This window comes from Papilio polytes, unplaced genomic scaffold (assembly GCF_000836215.1).
Source record: "Papilio polytes unplaced genomic scaffold, Ppol_1.0 DF824024.1, whole genome shotgun sequence".
Taxonomy (NCBI): domain Eukaryota; kingdom Metazoa; phylum Arthropoda; class Insecta; order Lepidoptera; family Papilionidae; genus Papilio; species Papilio polytes.
The window spans coordinates 3,437,451-3,458,511 of record NW_013525180.1 but is presented as its reverse complement, the minus strand read 5'-3'; the positions used below and the strand labels follow the sequence as shown (position 1 = coordinate 3,458,511).

Here is a 21,061-nt window from a genome sequence, read left to right as displayed (position 1 = left end):
TATCTTAAAATATCTGGAAACATGTATGTTTTATTTGTTAATTTCGTTAAAAAGACGCAGTATCAAGTTATTCAATAATATTCTTCGATCGATTTATCAATCCGCGATAAACGAGCAACACAACAGCTATTTGATGTTCTGTTCTGTTTGCTAATTTTATTAATCTGTGTTGGTTGTAATCTTGAAAAGAAAGACAGGTTAGATTCTATAATATAAAATTATTATTTATTGTACAAGTTTCAACAGAATTCAAATAACTACGGTATTAATACAAAGTAATTGAGGTGTCTCGCCATTTAGAGACGATATATCCTTATAACATTCTCTACATTTCTTTTACTAACAACCCTTATTACATAATAAGTTTTGGTGTTTTCCATTTTCAGCAGGCCATCAGCAACCATGACGGACGTTCCGCGCCGCCCTATGAAGTTCCCCTACACATTTTCGGCAAAGATTGCGCAGTTCCCCCTTAAATATTATCTACAGAACCAATGGGTCTGGCGTTACTGGTTCATCGGAATTGGTGTATCTCTGCCAATCTTCTACAAGATCCACAAAATGGGTAAGAACATACTTTTATTCACTATAACAGTAATTAATGCAATATTAGAATGTTAACTACATTTTAATTGACAATCCTGGTATACGTCCCTTCTCTATATTCCTACACCTAGCTGTTAATACTAGTTAGTGATAGGTCCATCATGTCAGGACCATTTATCACATCTCAAACTGTTTCAAATCTTAAAGCTTATAACAAATTTAAAATGCCTTCTTAATAAAATCTTTACCCAAATTAAGTGAAGTTAGAGTCAGTCACTAAATCTGGTGATAATTTACAAAAAACACAAAGTCATAATTGTATTTTGAGACTTGCTAGCTGTTCTACCAATATTGTAGGCTTTAAAGTTTTTGCATAAGTTTACTGCTATCTGACTCTAAGCATAGACCTAAATCAATAAATAATGTTATACAATTTGTTACAGCTAACTCTCCCGAGAATGTCAGCAAGTGGGCAGAAATCAGGAGGAAGGAGGCTGCTGAGCACCATCACTGAATACAATAGGGCCAAGCTGCAATTTAAAACAATACCATTTATGTTTTAAGAATTAAATTAAATCATGTTCTAGTTCGATTTTTGTTTCTTTTACATTTTATTTTTGAATAAACTAAATTGCAAACAATATTTTATGTAGGAGGAAAGATTGCACACCTTTGTTTAGTAAATGTTATACTATAAACATTGTTTTACTGAACCCAGCAAATAGTAGCTTTTATACATGACTTCGAGCGGAATTAAAAAAACTTCTAGTAATTACTATGTTACTCATAGACAATAGAGCTTTCTTATGGTGAAAAAAGTTTTGAAAGTACAGTCGTTTTCTAGTTTATCCATATACGAAAATACAAATCTAGAAAATTAGTATGAAAAAGTGTATAATCTATACTATTATAATAAAGCGTAAACACACACTTCTTTGTTGCCTAAGATGTCAGCAATTACAGCATATTTTTGAATAATTCTTTTTTTGATAAAAAGCCCTACACTTACGTCACGCTTTAAGCTATATGTTTTACTGCCATTAAACTTAAGGGGTAAATAATTCGGATAAAAACCATAATGTGGGAAAGAGATCATAAGATGCTGCCAACATCAAGGAAGCAAGATTGTCAAGGTTTGTCATGTCATGTCATTTTGACATTTGCTATTGATAGTTTAACAAATGTAAACAATAAAAAAATTTCTTAATTTCATGCGGATGAACCCGCGCGGGAACAGCTAGTATGGAATAAAAACATTCTTCATTTTGATGTTCCTTTATTGGCTACCAATATAAATTATTATCAAACTTATAAATTACACAATAAATATTCGCTGGCAAACAATGACTGATTACTTGAAAAAATCCGAGAAGTTAACATTTATTAAAGGAATGCAATTTGATCGCAGCTTTGATATTCACATTATTTTATACAAAATGGCATATTTCAACTAAAACTACCTGAGCATAGCTTGAAATGAAGATTACAAAGTTAAATATTTGTAATAAATATTGTGGCTTTAGCAGTAGACAGACTTGCTGATATTAAGTTTTCCAAGTATAGAGTAACCAAGAATATGCAAAACCTGCACAAGTTTGCTTCAAAATTTACAACACTAATTTTTAGTTTCATATTAAGCATTGGATTTCACAGAATTTTACATATTCCTGATTATGTCATATAATAAAAACAAGCAAATTACAATTATAGTAACAACGTGAGAAATAAAAACAATGATTCTGAATAGAACTGTAAATGTCGCCTTTGGCCAGGTTTCTCAAAGAGTTTAAAAAATAATAATACTAAATAAAAAAAACATTCAGTGTAGATAAAAAAAAAAATTTACCTTAATAGTTGAATAACATTTTCAACCAAAAACAAAACAGATCCCGTTAAAAAAACACTGATAATTCGAAATTGACATTATTTTTTCACAACTTAAATCTAAACTTTACACAAGAAAATAACAATCATGAGCAATACACAATTAAATGAGGTCCAAACACTAAATGCACAGATTTCATAACAACTATGTCACAGTTGGTCAAAGTGACCATACTTTTATTTACGATTTATTTGAACAATATTGTAAAGCATATACATATAAATATTATATTCTCTACAATTAAATTAACTATAACAAGGGCAGCCGAGTAGTGTGAGCCATTCTTATAAATTTGGGATTTTTGCAATACAATCATCGCTAATAAGATATTTAAAATATACTTTGAAACATACCTTATATATATATAGACAATTTTTATGTCAAAAATAACCTTACAGAGTTGCAGTTTAGCGACCCTTGCTTTAAAAATTTAAATAGACCAGACATAAACAAAAAGAAAATTCAAATACACCAAAAAATAGTTTAACATGTCTGAAGCCAATTTGTTTAAATTATTTTCAAAATAATTTTATAGGTTAGTTAGTTGACATTAATTGATTTTGTATATTATAATGGTTTGCAGTACAAATATAGAATAATCATACACACAGTTTATTTGCACTTCAATGTCCATACATATCACAAAATTTTGTATTTCAATGCAAAGTTCGCTTTTTCAATTTCTTAAATATATCATAAAAGTCATATAGAAGACTAAGTTATTAATGAATTGACTTCAATACAGAAGCGACAGGCACTTTCTGTGGCTTTTGAACACACCATTAGAGTATTAAGTTCGTAATCTAAGTTTAAAAATTATATTTACACTTAAAATTTAGTGGAATATTAATAATCCTAATTAAATTTGTATTTTTCACTTTGGTTATTATTTTTTACATAAGTAACAAAGTAGTTTTTTTTTAAACAAGATTACTGTTTGATTTTTTTGTTTTTCCCTTTCTTATGACATTTGGTCATAAAAACCGTTTATTTTGTTGTTTATATACATTGTGCTTTTACAAAATCTTATTGATATTATACACTTTGTTTATTTTTTAATGACATTAATTAGTGGTGTCTTTTATTCACATAACCAATTTTATAACAATAACAAAAATTAAATCTAATTTTTTCAATCAATATAAATTTCACACTTCATACATCAATAGTCAGGAGTATCGAAAGCAAAAATCGTGCCATTGAAGAAGTCCATTTACATTCACATGCAAATATTTTACAACTTTAGCAGCTTTTCAGTATTTAAGTAACAAGAAAAAAAGGTTTATGATTCATATATCTTAATTAAGAAGTCAAAAATACTTTTGTAATGAAGAGTATATTATCATTACGCAGATCCAGTCGTTTTATGTTTGTATTACTCAAAATTTTGTAATGTCCATAGAATTTTAACATCAAAATGGTCATATAATAATTAAAATCAATTTTACAGTACTATTTAAGATTTGTGACAATCCTTTGCACTTAAAAAAATTTAATATGCCAGTTTCTTTGAACTAATAATCATGTAAACACCAAATAGTATAATAAAATAACCTTGCAAAATAAAAATCACAACATACAAAGCTAGGTTAGAAATAAATACATTAACAAAATATAAGTTAAGTTCTAACAATGGGTTTGTAGTTGACGGAGTGTTTTGGCCATGAACCAATGAGAAAAAAATAACCCTCTAGATGATCGGCCCTTCGGGAATTACCCGACGCTTGAATATATTGGTGGCCCCTACGTAAATGATCATGAGTTTATAACGTAAATTTTGTAAAACAAAACTTTAAACATTAATAAAAAAATTACGAAGGATCATAAACATACAATAGACGACTCAAATCTACAGTTCATTCAGTTACTTTAAATGAGAATTTATCAAGTTAATTTAACAAGAAACAAGTTGTAAATGCCAATGGCTTACCATATTCTACTTAGGAGCTTACAAATTTGTCAAATCAAAGGTTTACAAACTAAACAACATAAAAGACAATTTTCTTATTTGCCGAAATAGATCAAAAGCAAAAATCTTTTATCAACTGAGGATAGACACAGAAAGGGGATACTTCCTCTTCTGCATCCCAAGCTCTGTCAAATTCACTTCTCTTCCCATCTTTAGAAAAGAACAAAGTGAAACGCAACTTTGATATTTGTGTCAACTTACCTTGAAACTTAATCCATTAAGTTTGGAGTCTTTATAGATATTAAATACAGCAATTTGTCCGTCTGTCACTATAATCACAAACATTATCACAATCACTACATTCATTACACCACAGACAGATGCGACCATTTTTATTCTCACTTAATTTTCACTCTCTTTGCTTTTGGGTCCTCATCAATCTCATCCTGGTACTTCCGCTTAACTGGTTCTTCTACTTCATCATCCAGGACAGTCGGTGGTAGAGGTGGCAGGTCTAATTCTGTGCATCGCTTTATAAGATACTTCTCTAGTCGGTAGCCAGCTCTGGAAGAGATTATTGATTATTAATAGCAAATTGTGCAAGATATTCATGTTATAGTTCTGGTAGTAAACATTTACATTTTTAAAGAATTGTTTCTTATTGTTCATATAAGTTATAGAGTCCGCAATAACATTGTTTGCATGAATTTGGCAATACCACATATAAGACAGGAGTAAAGTGGAAACAATTCCGCGTAATCTGATGTGTGTACTGGAGGCCTTATATTATTCCTTCTTACCCTTTTAAACCCTTTTCTTGTTAGTGTATCTGTAGAGATACATCAGAATTTTTTTTTTATTATTTTTTCTAGACACCTTGGGTCATCAAGGTTAAGTGCTATGAATATTATTTTGATATTTGAAATAATAAAATTCTGCCAAGTTAAGGGTTAATACAGAAAAAGAATGGGAAAAATTATTTTGACGTAGGTAGGTGAAATATCCTTTTTCTCTGCATCTGATTTTTTTTTAAAAGTTTCTAAAATAATGTTACTCATTGGAAATTGTACAGTCAATTGCAATGTAGTTACAAAACTGTTGAGACTTGTATATGGTTTAGGTTTCAAAATCATATATCTCTACTTATCCGTCAATAACATGTATTTATACTTGAAAATACATAATTTGAAACTGAAAGCATTTACAAGTTTCTGTAATTTAGTAAATAAATATCTATTCAATTGAACAAAATATTTTTTTAAATAGTCAGGGCATACTTTGCAACAGGATGGGTATCCTTATTGTATGTGAAGCAGTTGTTGAAGACGAGCGCAACGTCCGCCAGCAGTTCCGCGTCCGCAGAGTACTGTCCTTCGGACAGCTTCTCCTGCACCAGGGTCAGGTCCATCGGTTCACTGATCACGTCTAAGTAATCTGGCACCTGGGAACAAATGGTCAATACATTATTTGAAAGGTGAACTTTGTATTGTAAAGTACAGTGTAATTATTTGTCAACAAAACTTACTAAAGAGGAAACTAAGAAATCTGTTGTGTTAATTCTGTTGTAGAAATCTTTTGTTAGTAATTAAGTTAAGTTAGGGTTTTTGTTGAATATAATTCTTGTATTTCCTTTGGTTTTCATGCTTTTTTTTTCGTTTTTTCATTGTAATTTGTTCATGATATTTTGTTTACATGTGTAAAAGGACGCCTATAAACCACCTGAATGGTTTGGTGGGAATTTGCAATGAAACATTTGTAACGGTTTTGAAATAATGAATAAATAAAAAAGATAGGATTACCTCGACTCTACTTGCTATATTTTTAAAATTTTAGACTAACAGGCCGTTAAAATAAATATAGTATATGTGACTTACATCATCAGTGGAGACAGGTTCTATAAATGGCCAGGAGTCCTTGTGTTTCATTGCATCATTCAGGAGCGTCTCCAACTTGTCCGTGTGCAGACTGACTGAAGGCTCACGTCTGCTGGACCGCTTCCTCACCACTGCCTCCTCTGCAAAACATAGCATAGATTAAAAATATATTTTTAGCAGTATAGCATAAAAAAATCTATTTTTTATTTATTTATTATATTTTTTAGATATAAATCCATTTTTTTGTTAGTAATTTTACTTAGTCTTAGATAGTATTCTATTACAAAATCTATTTTTCAACTACATACCGTGATGTCCATTTGTGAGTAATTTAGGTTTTCTGCCCGGTGTGCCATTCACCATATTTTTAGGTCTGTAAAAATGAGATTAATAACATAAAAATACTTTTGCTTGCGACATCGTCCGCGGAAAAAGAACTTAGTACGTGTTCTTCCAGATTACTTTCTATCTATATTTATTAAAACTAGTTTTGCATTCAATTTTGCGCATTTATAATAGTGTTTTAGGTCATTTTAAAAAGATACACAATTTTATAAACGTTAACTCACTTGCGCCCTCTCTTGGCGCCATTCGGTGCTGGAGACTCATCTTTACTGCTCCGGGATTTACGTTTCTTTAGTTTCACCAACGCTGTATTATATTCACTATCCTCAGAATCTATAAACAATAAAAATATAATTAGTAAAATCTTTTTATAATTTATCAATTGAAGCTAAATAGCAGAAAATAAAACGAAATGAAAATGTGCCATAGTAAAATGCAACGCCACCCAAGAATTACAATTTTTAGGTGAATAATCTTTTCAAACAGAACAACAAGGAAATCGACAAAATTTGTGCAGCAAAAAAATTTAAAACAACGAAAAAACGAAGAAAAAACATAAATAACCATAGCAAATAAACCAAAAGAAATAAACGGACCCAAAAGCAAATAGACTTATGACATTCCATAATTAAGGTGATCAAACGAAAAGGGAGTAAGTAGGCGTGAAGCAAATGTTATAGAGAAAAGGCCTTCTGAATGAGAAGAGGTTAAGAAAATAAAATGGTATTATACTATTCAAACTTTATAGCCGCTCGAATTTCATTCATTGCACGAGAAAAGCGGGATCACGTGTTTGCATCTCCTTGTATCCTTTTGTCCTCCTAATTGCTAAAATTTTGGTGTAGATAAAACGTCACACCCGTAATCAAATGGGGTAAGCAGAGTCTGCAGACATCTATTTGGCAACAGTTCTTGTACATCTTTCTAGTCTACTTCGTATGCACGCATAGATGTATTTCAGATGCTATTAATGGAACCCTTTTTGAGTATTACTTATTTTTGTGCTTTGTCAATTGGAAAATTGCGAGCAGTCATAAAGTTTGGATAGTACTGTATTAGTAGGAGTTGTAGAGGTAGGAGGTAGTGTCATATCGTGCGACAAACCGGAGGTGTCGACCGGCGCGTCCAGCACCCTCGCGTACTCGTGGATGTTGTTGATTGCGGTCGCCGCGCACCGACGGACAGTGTGCTCTTTACATATAAAGAATGGTTACTAAAGACCTCTTAGTGCAGATTTTTTAAATATAATAACCATAACCGCTGTACTCAAAATTTTGTATTGTGGCGAAAAAGGTATTAACTCCCATGACTTAGTACCGGTTTTCAAGGAATAAACAGGCATACATTTGGTACGGTCAGCACCTTTCGCGGTTTTACAATTTTAGAAAACTAGCCTTATTGAGGGCAAACCTGCCTGTTTGGCTTTAAAATGTCTTTCACACGACGAAAAAACAAATAATTATGTACCCGTGACCAACCTTTATGATACAGATTTACTAATCTTTTCATTTTGCATACAAATCATTCAAGCATAGCTGTAACACCCACAAATTCCCCGCTAGTACATTACAGGTATAGTATCATCATCATCATTACCAGCTCACTATACGTCACACTATACCACCGAGGGGCTCGGAGCCTACCCTAAATAGGTGACTAGGCCATAGTCAACCACGCTGCACTTCGGGTTGGATGACTTCACACATATCTTTGAATTTTTTCGCATCACAATGTTTTTCGTAAGAACGTCGGGTAAATTATGTACATATGAAAATTCGAAAAATGGAAAATTACATTGGTACGGCGGGATTCGAACCCAAGACCTGTAGATTACAACTGAGCCACCGACTCTAGGGTATAGTATAGTGTGTAGATACCTCTGCGGGTGCCATTAGCGCAGTTGTTGCAGAGCGCGCGGCGCTGCGACACGCACTCGGCGTGGCAGCGCGCGCCGCACGCGCCGCACGTCGCCGCCAGCCGGCCGCCGCTGCCGCACGCGCCGCACACAGACGCCCACTGCAGCTCCTCGCCGCCCTCACCCTCCGCACCACCCTCACCCTCACCGCACACACTGACAAACAATAGGCAATATGCATATGACGCCAAATTGCACCAAACTTTTTTTAAGTATACTTTATTACTATAAAAACATTCCTGCAAAAATTGTTTAAAATATAATGTGATTAAGTGGCAAAATGTAATCATTAAAAAGTGTCTTTTTTTCAAATTCCCTCGCTAAGTTCTAAAACGCACACTATTGGTCGAAGCAAGTGGCTTATCTAATATGACGTCGCTGTGTTGTCAATTAAACAGATTAAATGATGATTAAATCTACCTTTGCTAGAGTATTTATCGATCGATCGATATTTTGATTATAAAAAGTCTTTCAGCATTAGAAAGGTAATTTATCTGTGAGTAACATAGGCTATGTGTTGTTCTATTTTTTAATTTCACGCAGGCGAAGTCACGAGCAACAATTAATAAGTAAATATAATTAATATTTACATGACCTATTGGTTTAACAATTTTCTAACACTGGAAATACAATTAAATTTTAAAATAAAATAAGAGAGTTTTTACAATTACATGTCTAAAAATGAATTTAAGCAACTTTAAGGTTGAAATTTTAATGTCGCTTATTAATATAACCCATGTTCACCTGTTGTCAAGGTCATCTTCAAGGTCATCATCACTGAACAGCTTCCTCTTTCTCCTCGGCGTCTTCTCTCTGGGCCGGCACTGGTCGCAGAACCAATCGCCCTCAGGTACTCTCTGTTAACAAGCAAAAAAACATGTCTATATCCAGAATTAACGGTACATAAATACCTCAAAACAAGCATTTTCGATAGCCAACATAGGAAAATGCAAGCAAAAACCTAAATAATAATAATTTCTCACACATTTCACTAATTACAACTCACCCTTGCCACTAATATAGACTGGACGCATGAAATTTACAAAACTCATTAAAAACAAGTAATCGAAATCAAGTATAGACATCGTCAAATATCTTGTCGGCTCGGAACATCGTACGTGTTATGTATAAATTGTGGAGCCTCCAAAAAATGATTTTGAGCTGACAAGATATGTGAAAAAAATTTGGAAAACTAGTAAGAAACTAACCGATAGTTTAGGTTTGAGGCAATATAAATGGTGTCCCTTATTACAGCCATCACATAGCAGCATATTATCAGGGTCTGTCTTCCTGCGGCAGATCCTGCAGCTGGCATTCAATATGCTGGCTGACCAGGTGATGCTGGAGTCCAGGGTCAGCAGGTGGAGTACGACTTGAGCATAACTCCTGCACTCCATTAGAGACACCTCCCATCTCTCGAGTGCTTCCAGGTCCAGAGGCTTGTTCTTTGCTTCACGGTCTTTACGCTCTTTGTCGTCTAAACCTAAAAGTAACATGAATTTCTTAAACAAGTGTTTAATATTCAGTTCTGGAAGAAGTTAAATTATTTTGACATTAGCTTTGAAGACATTTCCCCTAAAATCGAATATGTTTTAATATAAAACATTTCAAATATCTTGTCGGCTAGGAACATCGTACGAGTTACAGAACAGAACACCACAAAGCAGTTTACTTTGAGCTGGCAACATATTTGAAATGATGTATACTTGCCTAGAGGTCTTTTCAAGTATTTATGGTGTATAGCCTGTGAGACCTGCAGCAGCGCGCAGGCTAGACCTCGTACTACTTCCGCGCTGGGACCTCTCTCCTCAAGTCCATTCTTGATGCCGTTTAACTTTGGTGCTTCCAAATAGTGTCCGGGATCCCGATATCTGTTTATTGGTATCGCTTCTATTTCTTCTTTATCTACATCTGTGTTAAAAATAAACATTACACATTTTATTCTTTATATTCCGTTTAGCGATTATTTTAAGTCTTGTTGAAATTATTCGATAGTATTCAGATGTGTGGTACTTTTGCTCATATAAAAAATATTTGATGAATACCAGGCGCTTTAAACAGGAACCAATTTCCCCAACAGATTTCATATCTTACTAACATTATAAATGCGAAAGTTTAGAGGGATGGAAGGAAGTATGGATGTTTGTTTGAATTTGTAGAACGGCTAAAATGGATCTCGATGAAATTTGGCATAGACGTAAATAATAGTCTGGAACAAAACATAGACTACTTACTTTTCTTTTTTTTTTCCACGCGAACGAAATCGCGGGCGAAAGCTAGTATATAATTATGTTCTATGATAAACTCACCATTGGGTAAGTTGAGAACACCATTGGGTTGGTGGTAGTCATCCCTGTACTTCTGTCCGGGCCCCCAACTGAGGTACTCCGCCTGCTTGTCGTAGCCCTTCAGCATCAGAGTGCCACGCCACGCCTCGCGGTCCTAACATCATTTATCCTCATACATAACTTAAAAACGACTCATTAATATTTCATTGAAATATTGTATCATTCATGCAGGATTTCCCTTTGAAATAAAAAAGTATTAAGTGATCATCCATTTGTTCCCCCTTAATTATCTTCCTGTCCCCTCCTCTTCCTAGATTACAGCCATAGACAGGCACTTAAGTTTTTTGTGTAACAGTTATGATTACAGCACCTAACATTTATCATTTTAACTTACACTAAGAAACCCATTTAGTGACCACTAAGTACAATTTATTGGCCATTTCAAGTAAATTTGCATCCCAAGGTCACCTTACATAGTCAAACTCTTACTAAGAGCCACTAAGATATTTGAAAACGTCTATACATGTACACCGGGCTTCAACTTACCTTAACTTTAAGCGCTCCTAAACATCCGTGGAAGATCTTCTCCTCCAGTTCTAGTATGTGGTCACGTAAGGAGAGCTCTAGGGCTTCGCTAAGGGAAGTGTCAGCGGGCACGCTTAGCGACGGCTGCCAGCGCCGCCGCGTCATGTGCTGCGATGGCTGCGCCGGAGGCTGCAAGTAGTGTGTACTTTTAAAACCCCATATCGTAATTACTTGAGATATGTCCCTAACTAAAATTCGTGGATTCGAATCCCGGCCTTCAACAGTTGAGAAACATATGACGAACCTACCAGCAATGCTACATATTAGTAAATTAACAAAGTCTACTAATATTATACAAAAAACAAAACGTTAGTTCTGTCTTCGGATATTTTTTTTTCCTAGATTTTTCTTGTATCTTCGTTTACGTGGCATGAAAAAAAAACTAAGACAATTTTCTTTATCAACAACGCAAATACATCACCTATGCGAAATATAGAATTTTCTTTTGACATTACACAGACACTGCAATTTCATTATATCAGGCCCAAGTTTAGTCTCTTTCCTTCCCACCCATTTTCTTATAAGAGAAGGAAACGTGGATGTGACGATGGAGGAGACGCATTGGATAGGAAAATGTCTCCACCTCTGTCATAAAGGCAACGCTACGCTATTGCGAATGCGGGCAGCGGTCGCTTCTCCATTTTGGTGGACTTTGGTGGCCGCTTGCTAGTTTGCCACCTAATGATATAAAAAAATATTTTTACTATGTGCGAGTTTCTACATACGTTTGTGATTCTTGTCAAACGTATCAGAATTATAGATGTTTGTAATAATCGCAAGTTACCGGTGCTATAGCGGGGTTGAGCAGATACAGCGGGCAAGAGTCGACGTGCGCCAGCAGATGCGCGCTGTCCTGCTCCAGCGCGTGTCGCAGCTCGCTCTCGCGCAGGCCGCGCTTGTTGAGCGCCGCCGCCAGCGCGCCCACCTGCTCCGCGCTGTGGTACACCGACCACTGGGGACGGTCCACCTGAAATCATATGTTACAGACTATACCCTCCGGACAGTTTATAAACGGTCGAGATTGAAAACTTATAAGTAACATAGTCAAATTTTCTTTTATCTGTCTTTAATATTTAGAATAGAATTCTCCTGCATGTTGAAGTATAGTACGTTTTATTGCTAAAATATATGGTTTCAATCTATAAAATCTAGACTGTATTGATATCAACTAAGTTCACAGTTGTGATTAAACAAAACTTCTGATCAATTGATTTTATACAGAGATATATCAAAGTACAGTTACAAATATTAAACTTGTATAGACCTTCAGTTCTAAAAATATTACACTTGTACAGATGGATCCGTACATTCTATATATTTGACACCCAAGTTTCAGGAAGCTATGTAAATTTAAGAAAAGGGCAGAAGTATATTATGTTCATGTTGAAATGCTCACCTTGCCGTGTACATAGCAGGTGTTAATATCGGCGGTGCAGAGCATGAGGTCGCGCGCGCGCTGCAGAGCGTGCGCGGAGGCGGGGCCGCTCTCCGCCCCGCCCACCTTCACGCCCACACCGTTTAAGTACGGTTTCTTTGGTGAACCGCGATTCGCCGCTGATTCGTTCTCTTTGTCACTCCCAGCTGGATATACAAGCGTTAAATATTTTATTTTTTTTATTTTATTCCCATTGAATATTGTAATTTTTGGTGATATTTAACAGCTATTAGATATTTTTAAATTGTAGATTAAATTTTATTTCAATAGATTATTCTAGTGCTTAAAAGTAAATAATAAAATAAAACGGTTTTTTTTGCTCAGAAAACTAGGAATTCACTTTAAATTCTTTACAATTAAGAGCTTTGTAGTGCAATCGACTGCATAAATATGTATCCCTTTACAACACTTCGAAAACTTGTATGTGATTTTGTGGTTCCTACCATAAATATAATTGACAAATACGTTCAAACATAAACTAAAATCTACAAAATTCAAGTTTAGTAAACATACACATATTTATGCAGCTGACTGTACCTCTGCCAAAGCGAGTACAGCTAAGCTTATCTTATATCAGTGGCTGGAAGGGTAGTTTTATTGTGTTTTAACCGACCTCTTTCCTCCCTGGTGAGATGCGGGGCGGGCCTGTGCCGGCAGAGGCCGCGCTCCTCGCCGCCCGCCTCCACGAACAGCCCGCCCACGCGCCGCACCACCCAGTAGCGACGGTATGCGCGGTCCATACCTATATAAACAAGTGTTTTTATGCAACGAGAAGATAGAAAAAAAAACATGGTGAATATTTGCATTGCTAGTAACAGACAACCAATTTTTTATATGTAAGCCGTGTTTTATTTAGGTAATCTCAACAACGTCTGGGCCGTTTTTAATACTGTGGTCATGATATCGCGGGTAACCGCTAATTTTTTATATAAATGTGTTGAAATCTTCAGTAATAACGTCATCGTGTCGCATCCATGGATGGATGTTTGTTACTACATATCTCCAGAATGGCTTAACAGATCTATATAAAAATTATACAGCACATAGTATATTTATTAAGTTTTTGTTTTAAATTGTTTGCAGACAAAGCCTCGGACAACAGCTAGTCGATTATAAACAAAAATGACTTACCAACATACGAAGTATATTTAAAGAGAGAAAGCTGTAACTCTTTCAGTTTCTTCTCATATTCGTGTTTTTTAACTTCACTTTTCTTATTTAACTTCTCTATTGATATTTTGAGCTGTTCATCTACTTCTTTAGCCTGATCGCCTGTTAACTTCTGTTCTGTTTTAGTGGTCTGAGCTTCCTTCTTTAATTCCTGACGTGTTGCTACCAATTGTACTTCGCGTTTTCGTTCATTTATCTACAAAATTACGAAAAAATGTTACATCACTCTAAAAATAATTGAAAGATATCAGAAACAAAAACTAATTTTTGACTTATCTGCTATATTTAAATACAATTCCTTCAAATTTCATTCATCAAAAAAATCGAAATATAAACGTGTTCTGTTACAGCAAGTTTTTTTTTTAGTTTTTTTTAATACAAATAGAAGTAATTAAAAAATCTATCTGAAGGATTAATTTCGGTAGTTAACTAGGTCATAGATTACATAAGGAATTACATAAATACCTGTAGCATTCTTAAAGACTGTTTGATAGTCTTGTATTCCTCGAGACGCTCCTCAGTGATATCTCGCACGGTGGCGTAACTCAGCACTTGGTTCATAAGACACTGCAGAATCAGGAATTTATCCTCTGCAATATTAAAATACATTAAAACGCTTGTTTTAACATACGATTTTACTAATTTACATTAATTCATCGAAATAACGCTTAAATACTATGTTTGAAACAAGCGATTATCCGACTCAAAGGACCAAAAGTTGCCGTACTATAAATTGTTTTAATTAACCCTTTACGTGTAGATATTTAACACGAAAACACTAACTTACGCCCTTGTATATGGTTTTATTCAAAAGTATTTACATTGAACAATAAAGCATTTTTCATTTATGTAACAAACGTGTTTGTGTAACAGTTGTGTAATTTATGATTACAGCTTTATAAAGGTACAGTTTAGATACTTTTATTATTTTCATTTTAATTGAATTCTAGGATAGGTGTTAGAAAGAAGCTGCTGAGCGGTAGCGGGAAAGATTCGATCCCGATCGACGGGGCCGACATCGTGGAACTGCGCCGTTTGCCGGCCCGCTCATTAATGACGCTCCCCCTCCTTAGGGGATTTTTGGTTGCAAGTGTATTATATGAGGCCCTGGGCAACCCCCAGAAGAGAATATTGACATGGTTGTGTTCCATACGGAGATCCCATTCCCCCCTTTTCTTGCGATGTTGGCGACCACCGTGGGGTTTTAGTCGGTGCGAGTCCGACATATTCCGACTCTAGGTCCCAATGAGTCGGAACATGTGTAGACATTTCGCCACGTAAAAAAAAAAAGGATAGTTTTACCTAGTGGTAGATCAGCGACGTGCAGCGAGGCCAGGCGGCGCAGCACGGCGGGCGCGGAGATGCGCAGACGCAGCGCGGCGTCGTCCGCGCCCGTGTAGCCGCCGCGCTGCACCGACCGCAGCGCCGCGTTGCGCCCGCCGCTCACCCCGCCCGACGACAGCATGTACAATCTATAAATTATATAGATATTTTCCCTTATCTATAAAAATTGTTCACATAATATTGATAACTGAGATGCGACAAATAGAAATTTATAATTTTTGTTAGATTACATCTATGAAATAAAATGTATAAATGCGAATGTTTCAGTAGATATAACGATGTCGGATACTATCTCCAAAAGAATCTTGATAAATCGTAAGATTTAATATTATAAATGCGAAAGTTTAAATGAATGTTTGTTGGAGTATGTAGCTTAAACGACTGAACGAATTTCGATGAAATTTGGTATAGATCATATTCTGGAAGAACACAAAGGCTACTCATTTTTGTTTTTTTTTTTTTAATTCCATGCGAACGTAGTTGCGGGCGAAAGCTTTAACATTAAAATATTCTGGAAGAACCCATAGGCTTAACTTATAATTTTAATTGATTCCGAGCCGACAAAGTCACACGCAATAACGACTTATAGATATATATTAAATTTTAAACTTCTTAAGGTATGTAAGTAGATATTGTTACCTTAGTACTTCAGTGACAGTGGTGGGGTCCAGCGGCAGCTTGGTGAGCGGTGTGCCGAGGTAAGTTTGTGGCCATTTGCCGGCTTTTGTAGCCAATTCAATCGCTTTCCATACTCCTATATCCGTTTCTAATTCTGCATCACCTGCAATTTATATTTGAATACTTTATAATCATAAATCTGAAGAAATTTATACTTTTATGTGGAGAATTTTCTGCCACATTCATTAAGAGATCCCCTTATGCGGGTTTTCAGATCTACACTAAAGTTTAAGGTATACTAAGAGAGACTAGTTACAGACTGAGTGCAATCTTACTATTATGAATGAGAAATGAAATTTTGCATAGATGTAATGTGCCAAACAAAAGCTACACCTCAATAATTCACTAATAATAGCAATTTACAAATAAACGCGGTATATAGTTAAACTTAGAAATACCCTGAGTATAAGCAAATATAAGATTTCATGCAATGCATTTTAGTACTAAAATAAATAAATTATAACACTACTTACCTGTAGACTCTTGCATTCTTCCGTTCTCATTATATTCTTCCGCTTCATCTTCTTGCAGTGTAAATATTGTAGTTAGAAACATTTGTACTAAGTCACTAAATGTTCCCGAGTGCTCTTTTAAAGTCAATGATTTCCTAAACAACTCTAAATCGAAGTCCTGATGAAATACATCTTTTACTTTGAGGATGTCACTGTACATGTGAACAAATTCCAGAATAGATAGAAAATCTCCAAAATGTTTGTGAGGTATGCCTTCCACTGCTACTGGCGTGGCTTGTGGTATCACCTGGAAAAAATATCTTTAAAAATAAATTAACCCTACTAAAATTATAAATGCGAAAGTTTAAATGGATGGATGTTTGTTACAGTTTGTAACCTAAACTGCTGAATGGATCTCGATGAAATTTGGCATAGAAGTAGAGGATAATCTGGTGGAACACATAGGATACTTACCTTTTGTTTTTTTTTATTCCACGCGGACGAAAGCTAGTTCTAATATAATTCCAATTGGATTACATTATTGTATTAAAACACAGCATAATCAGGTAAATTGAGAAAGTTTGCTAAATTGTATCTCAAGAATAGCAATGGATCTTACAGAAATTTTATGTACAGTCTAGAACATAGGTTACCAATTAGGTTTTTTTTTTTAATTCTATGCACTAGTTTACATCGCTTCTATTTTTTTTTGTGACTATTTTGTGTAAATTGATATATTTTTTTATTTATGTATAATAAATACTAATCTTTGACCATTTATAACCAAATCAGAAATGAAAACTTTAAACATTTACAAAACAAACTTTATGCACATTAAAATGTTATATAAGTTGAATGAAGTGTCTCTAGGCCAGGATTCTTATAATCTCCAGACTATCTTATATTATAAATAATATAAATGAGAAAGTTACGATGGATGGATGTTTGTCAGTGTTTGTAGCCTAAATGGCTGAACGGATCTCCAGCGGGCATGCGGGCAACAGCTAGTACAAAACAAATTTTCTAGAGATATGAAAATTACCTTATGGTCTTCTAATTCTTGGTCATCTTTAATTCTTTGCCACTCTTTGAGATGTGCTTTCTTTTTAGCTTTCTCTTCTTCCTTGCGCTGTCTCAGCTGGTCTTCTGCTCTCCGCATTTTCTCTGCTAGTTCTTGTGCATTCTTTCTGGCTTCAGGATCCATTGGTGGTTTCGGTCTTGGCGATGCTGGTGATCATTGATATTATTAAATTATTGAATTAAGGTATTTATTGGTAATTACTTTGCTATGTAACAATGTAATTTTCGATTTTTTAATTTCATAGGTACTTTTACCTGACATTCTTACTGTGAAAAAAATTGTAATGCTTTGAGAAGATAAACCAGAAAGTGTTAAGAATGAATGTGGATGGCTACAAAGGAAGAGGAAAACCGAAGAAAGTATGGATGGATTGTGTGAAAGAGGATATGCTTAAGATAGAAGTGGTTTCAGATATGACGGCAGATAGAGATGTATGGAAGGGCAGCACATACTGTACCGACATACTATAAGGGATAAGGGCAAGTTGATGATCATGACATATTTAAGAAGATATCTAAAGAAATGTGTCAACGTGCAATGGGCCACTATAGTTAACTAAGGCTTAGTTACTTTTAATTTAGGGTAAGCTCTGAGCTCCTCAGTGGGGACATATAGTGAGTTAGAATGTCTTGTGAAATAGACAAATCTTTTTGCAAGAAATGAACATTATTTTTTTTTATTATTATATTGGGTTACACACTAGCAGCTATTTAGCTGATGCGTGTAAAGCTCGGAGATTTTAAGTTTGTCTAATCTATTGTTAAAAGTGTTGACTGTTGGAGCCGCAACTACACTATCCGGAAGCCTGTTCCATGCCGTCACTACTCTGTTAGGCAGAAAATGCTTGAATGAGAACATATCATTGAAATTATTACCTTCAGCTTTATCAGTCTTCTTCACAAACTTATCCATGGATTCCTGTCTGCCTTTCTTATCAGGACTTTTCTTCAATGATTTGTTAAGCTTGGTCGCTGATCCTGGCTTTGCTTTCGGTGGTGACATACTTGTTTTTAATAATTTCTTTGATGATGCAAACTCCGGTGGGCTTCCAGTAAATATTTGATTGAAATTGACTTTATTTATGTTGTATTTTTCCATTGCTGATTGCTGTAAAAGATTTTAATGTGTGTCATATCTCGAAGTCATTTTTACATGCAATATATGCCTTGAATAAAATAAATATACACTGTAGAAGTTTGTACCCTTTTTTGCCATGTTCACATCTTATTAAGAGCATAATTCTCAATTTTCTTAACCAGTAAGTTTACCAGATACGAAACAGTCGACTATGATGGGATTAGATATCAAAAAAATCTTTTCATGTTAATCCTCTTTACAGGATTATCAAAAATTAATACTAATAAGAAAATTAGTATTTTTTTTACCTTTATTGTAATAATTCCTCCAGCTCCTTGTTCAACAAATTGTTTAAGGAAGAGTCTATTTTTGTCACGTGAGTAGATGCCTTTGCGTCGACGTACGCGGTCGTAAGGAGCAGTACCCATCTGGCCAGCAGAGGTCTGCTCCGATTCTTGGAATTGTTCCACTTCGTAACAATATGAGGATGCTGGAGGTGTTGATGTACTGGAAAATGTGACATAATGTAAGTTACATTACTATGAATAAAGTTCAAATAATAAGTATAATTATATTAATTGCTTTCATAATAAATTTTGATACTTTCACTGCAGATATATCATCTATTTCTAGAATATCTAACTAGACTAAAATCTTATTAGAATTGATTTTATCTTACTAATTGTTACAAATATTGGTTTTATCCTATTTGCACATAGAGATGCAGTCACCAATTTATTTATTTTGGTATAAATATTACTACTTTTAATTCTTAGTATACAAGTGTTAATTTAATAAAAAAAATGTAAACATTAAGAATCAATTGATACCAGATAAACATGTTTATCAATCATATGTGGCAGTTATAAAAAAATTGTTATTGATTTTACTGTACTGTTACTTATTTATGATTTTTTTTTTAATTTGAATAAATAAAATAGCACTTTACTGGAATTATAAAAGATAAATTGAATCTTAGGACGACACATTGTCCCACCTAACTCCATAAATGCAGTATATGCTGTTGCTAACATAATTTGTTACATATGTAACAATATTTTTATGTAATGTTTTAGTCTCCAATAAGATTATGTACTAAGTGATAAATTTAGCATATAAGATACCTGTTTGGATGTTGCTTCTGGACTGTGACAGATAGTACATGCGCTTCCTGCCATTGGTCACCTTCCAGACAAGCTTCAACCGACTCTCCAACAAAGTATCTCTCTCTTACAAAGTTAAATACATCCTCTGACATCTCTGCAAATGAACATCTCTTGGTCTTTGCTGCCAAGTACAATATTGGTATTCGAAGTTCCATTGGAAAGTCTCTTAATGACTTCCTTGCAGCTTTCTCACTGTCCATAGCCTCCGCGTATGTCAAATTATTCTTCCCGGTCATCTCACATGTCCATACCATGGAGTTAACCAGGATAATCCTCTCGCAATACTCCCTTGAAAGTAAACGTAAAACAAAACATTAATAATCATCCTAAATTTCAACATATTAAATCGAACGGTGACATATTATGTCACGCTTGCGTTACTACAAGAGCAGCGGCGCGGAAGCAATGACAACGGTTTATGTCGCAGTGGTACACGCAATATTATTCACAAAAACACGAGAAATGCGCGAAAACACTGCATACAAACAAACTCACTCATAATCCTTGAATATCTCGTCGGTGATCTCGCAGTGGAAGACCTCATCGTCGTCGCGAAGGTATTCAGACACCGTCGATTTCTCAAACGCTTTTCTTTTCAATAGAGGCATGTTAAGAGTTCGCGGGTCACTACGGTGGGAAAACTAATTTGATATATGTTTCACGATTAACACTCTAACCGCTTTACATTACGAATTGTGCGGCACATTGATAAACGTAATCTTCAATGTAAAACTGGAGAAAAATAGTAACATTTATCAAGATACAGGGAAATTGTTGCGTGGTTTCGGTTGACAAGCCAAAAAACGGCGCGCTGGGCGCTACTTTTTACGCCAGAAACATATGAACTGTGTTGACACACTTGTATAGTTCGTGAAGTGTATTTCTTGGTAGTTTCATTAAACTGGCACTGACTTCTTAATGGCCGATTCACACTTGGCCAGTACAGTTGGACAGTTGCCACAAGCAACAATTATTGGCGCGGCGCCTGTTAGCGTTCATACTCTAACAGTTAATTGACGGTCCAGTCAGAGTGCTATTGACCAACTGTATTTGCCAAGTGTAAACCGCGCATGAATCAATCATTACAACTCTTTATGTCTTGCTTATTCCATAACACTTTTAGGCGTTTTTAACTGCAAAATATAATTTGTAAATCTCGATAGTTGGAAAAATAATTAGTTAAATACGTTTTATAATTGAGAAGCATTTTCTTCTAGTAACGGTTAATTTAGATATTAATAATTTTAGTTGGAAAAGATATTTTGTTCCGATATGTTTAAAGGCCTTATTCGTGGCTGATTAACGCTAATA

General features: G+C 34.8%; 2 protein-coding genes across 4 annotated transcripts; one reads left to right on the top strand and one right to left on the bottom strand.

The window, feature by feature from the left end:
• The first annotated feature begins 94 nt into the window (after nucleotides 1–94).
• Nucleotides 95–1,138, top strand: LOC106101095. 2 transcript variants are annotated; one of them, XM_013280206.1, is made up of 3 exons: nucleotides 95–197; nucleotides 387–565; nucleotides 990–1,138. In XM_013280206.1, exons 2-3 carry the CDS (start codon nucleotides 403–405, stop codon nucleotides 1,058–1,060), a joined length of 234 nt encoding a protein of 77 aa, XP_013135660.1. In that variant the 5' UTR covers nucleotides 95–197; nucleotides 387–402; the 3' UTR covers nucleotides 1,061–1,138. The 2 variants fall into 2 exon arrangements, with proteins under 2 accessions (XP_013135660.1, XP_013135661.1); XM_013280207.1 differs by having other exon boundaries at nucleotides 191–275.
• Nucleotides 1,139–3,312: 2,174 nt separating this feature from the next.
• On the bottom strand, nucleotides 3,313–20,580 carry LOC106101118 (bromodomain adjacent to zinc finger domain protein 1A). 2 transcript variants are annotated; one of them, XM_013280236.1, is made up of 25 exons: nucleotides 20,246–20,580; nucleotides 19,709–20,038; nucleotides 18,893–19,091; nucleotides 18,383–18,614; nucleotides 17,469–17,653; nucleotides 16,448–16,733; nucleotides 15,936–16,077; nucleotides 15,255–15,424; nucleotides 14,418–14,542; nucleotides 13,914–14,148; nucleotides 13,396–13,524; nucleotides 12,744–12,928; nucleotides 12,132–12,314; nucleotides 11,309–11,476; nucleotides 10,784–10,916; nucleotides 10,185–10,385; nucleotides 9,683–9,957; nucleotides 9,219–9,331; nucleotides 8,437–8,630; nucleotides 7,664–7,750; nucleotides 6,784–6,892; nucleotides 6,523–6,587; nucleotides 6,215–6,354; nucleotides 5,618–5,781; nucleotides 3,313–4,904 (listed from the first exon to the last, which is right to left on the bottom strand). In XM_013280236.1, exons 1-25 carry the CDS (start codon nucleotides 20,356–20,358, stop codon nucleotides 4,739–4,741), a joined length of 4,329 nt encoding a protein of 1,442 aa, XP_013135690.1. In that variant the 5' UTR covers nucleotides 20,359–20,580; the 3' UTR covers nucleotides 3,313–4,738. The 2 variants fall into 2 exon arrangements, with proteins under 2 accessions (XP_013135690.1, XP_013135691.1); XM_013280237.1 differs by lacking the exon at nucleotides 7,664–7,750.
• Between the last annotated feature and the right edge of the window lie 481 nt (nucleotides 20,581–21,061).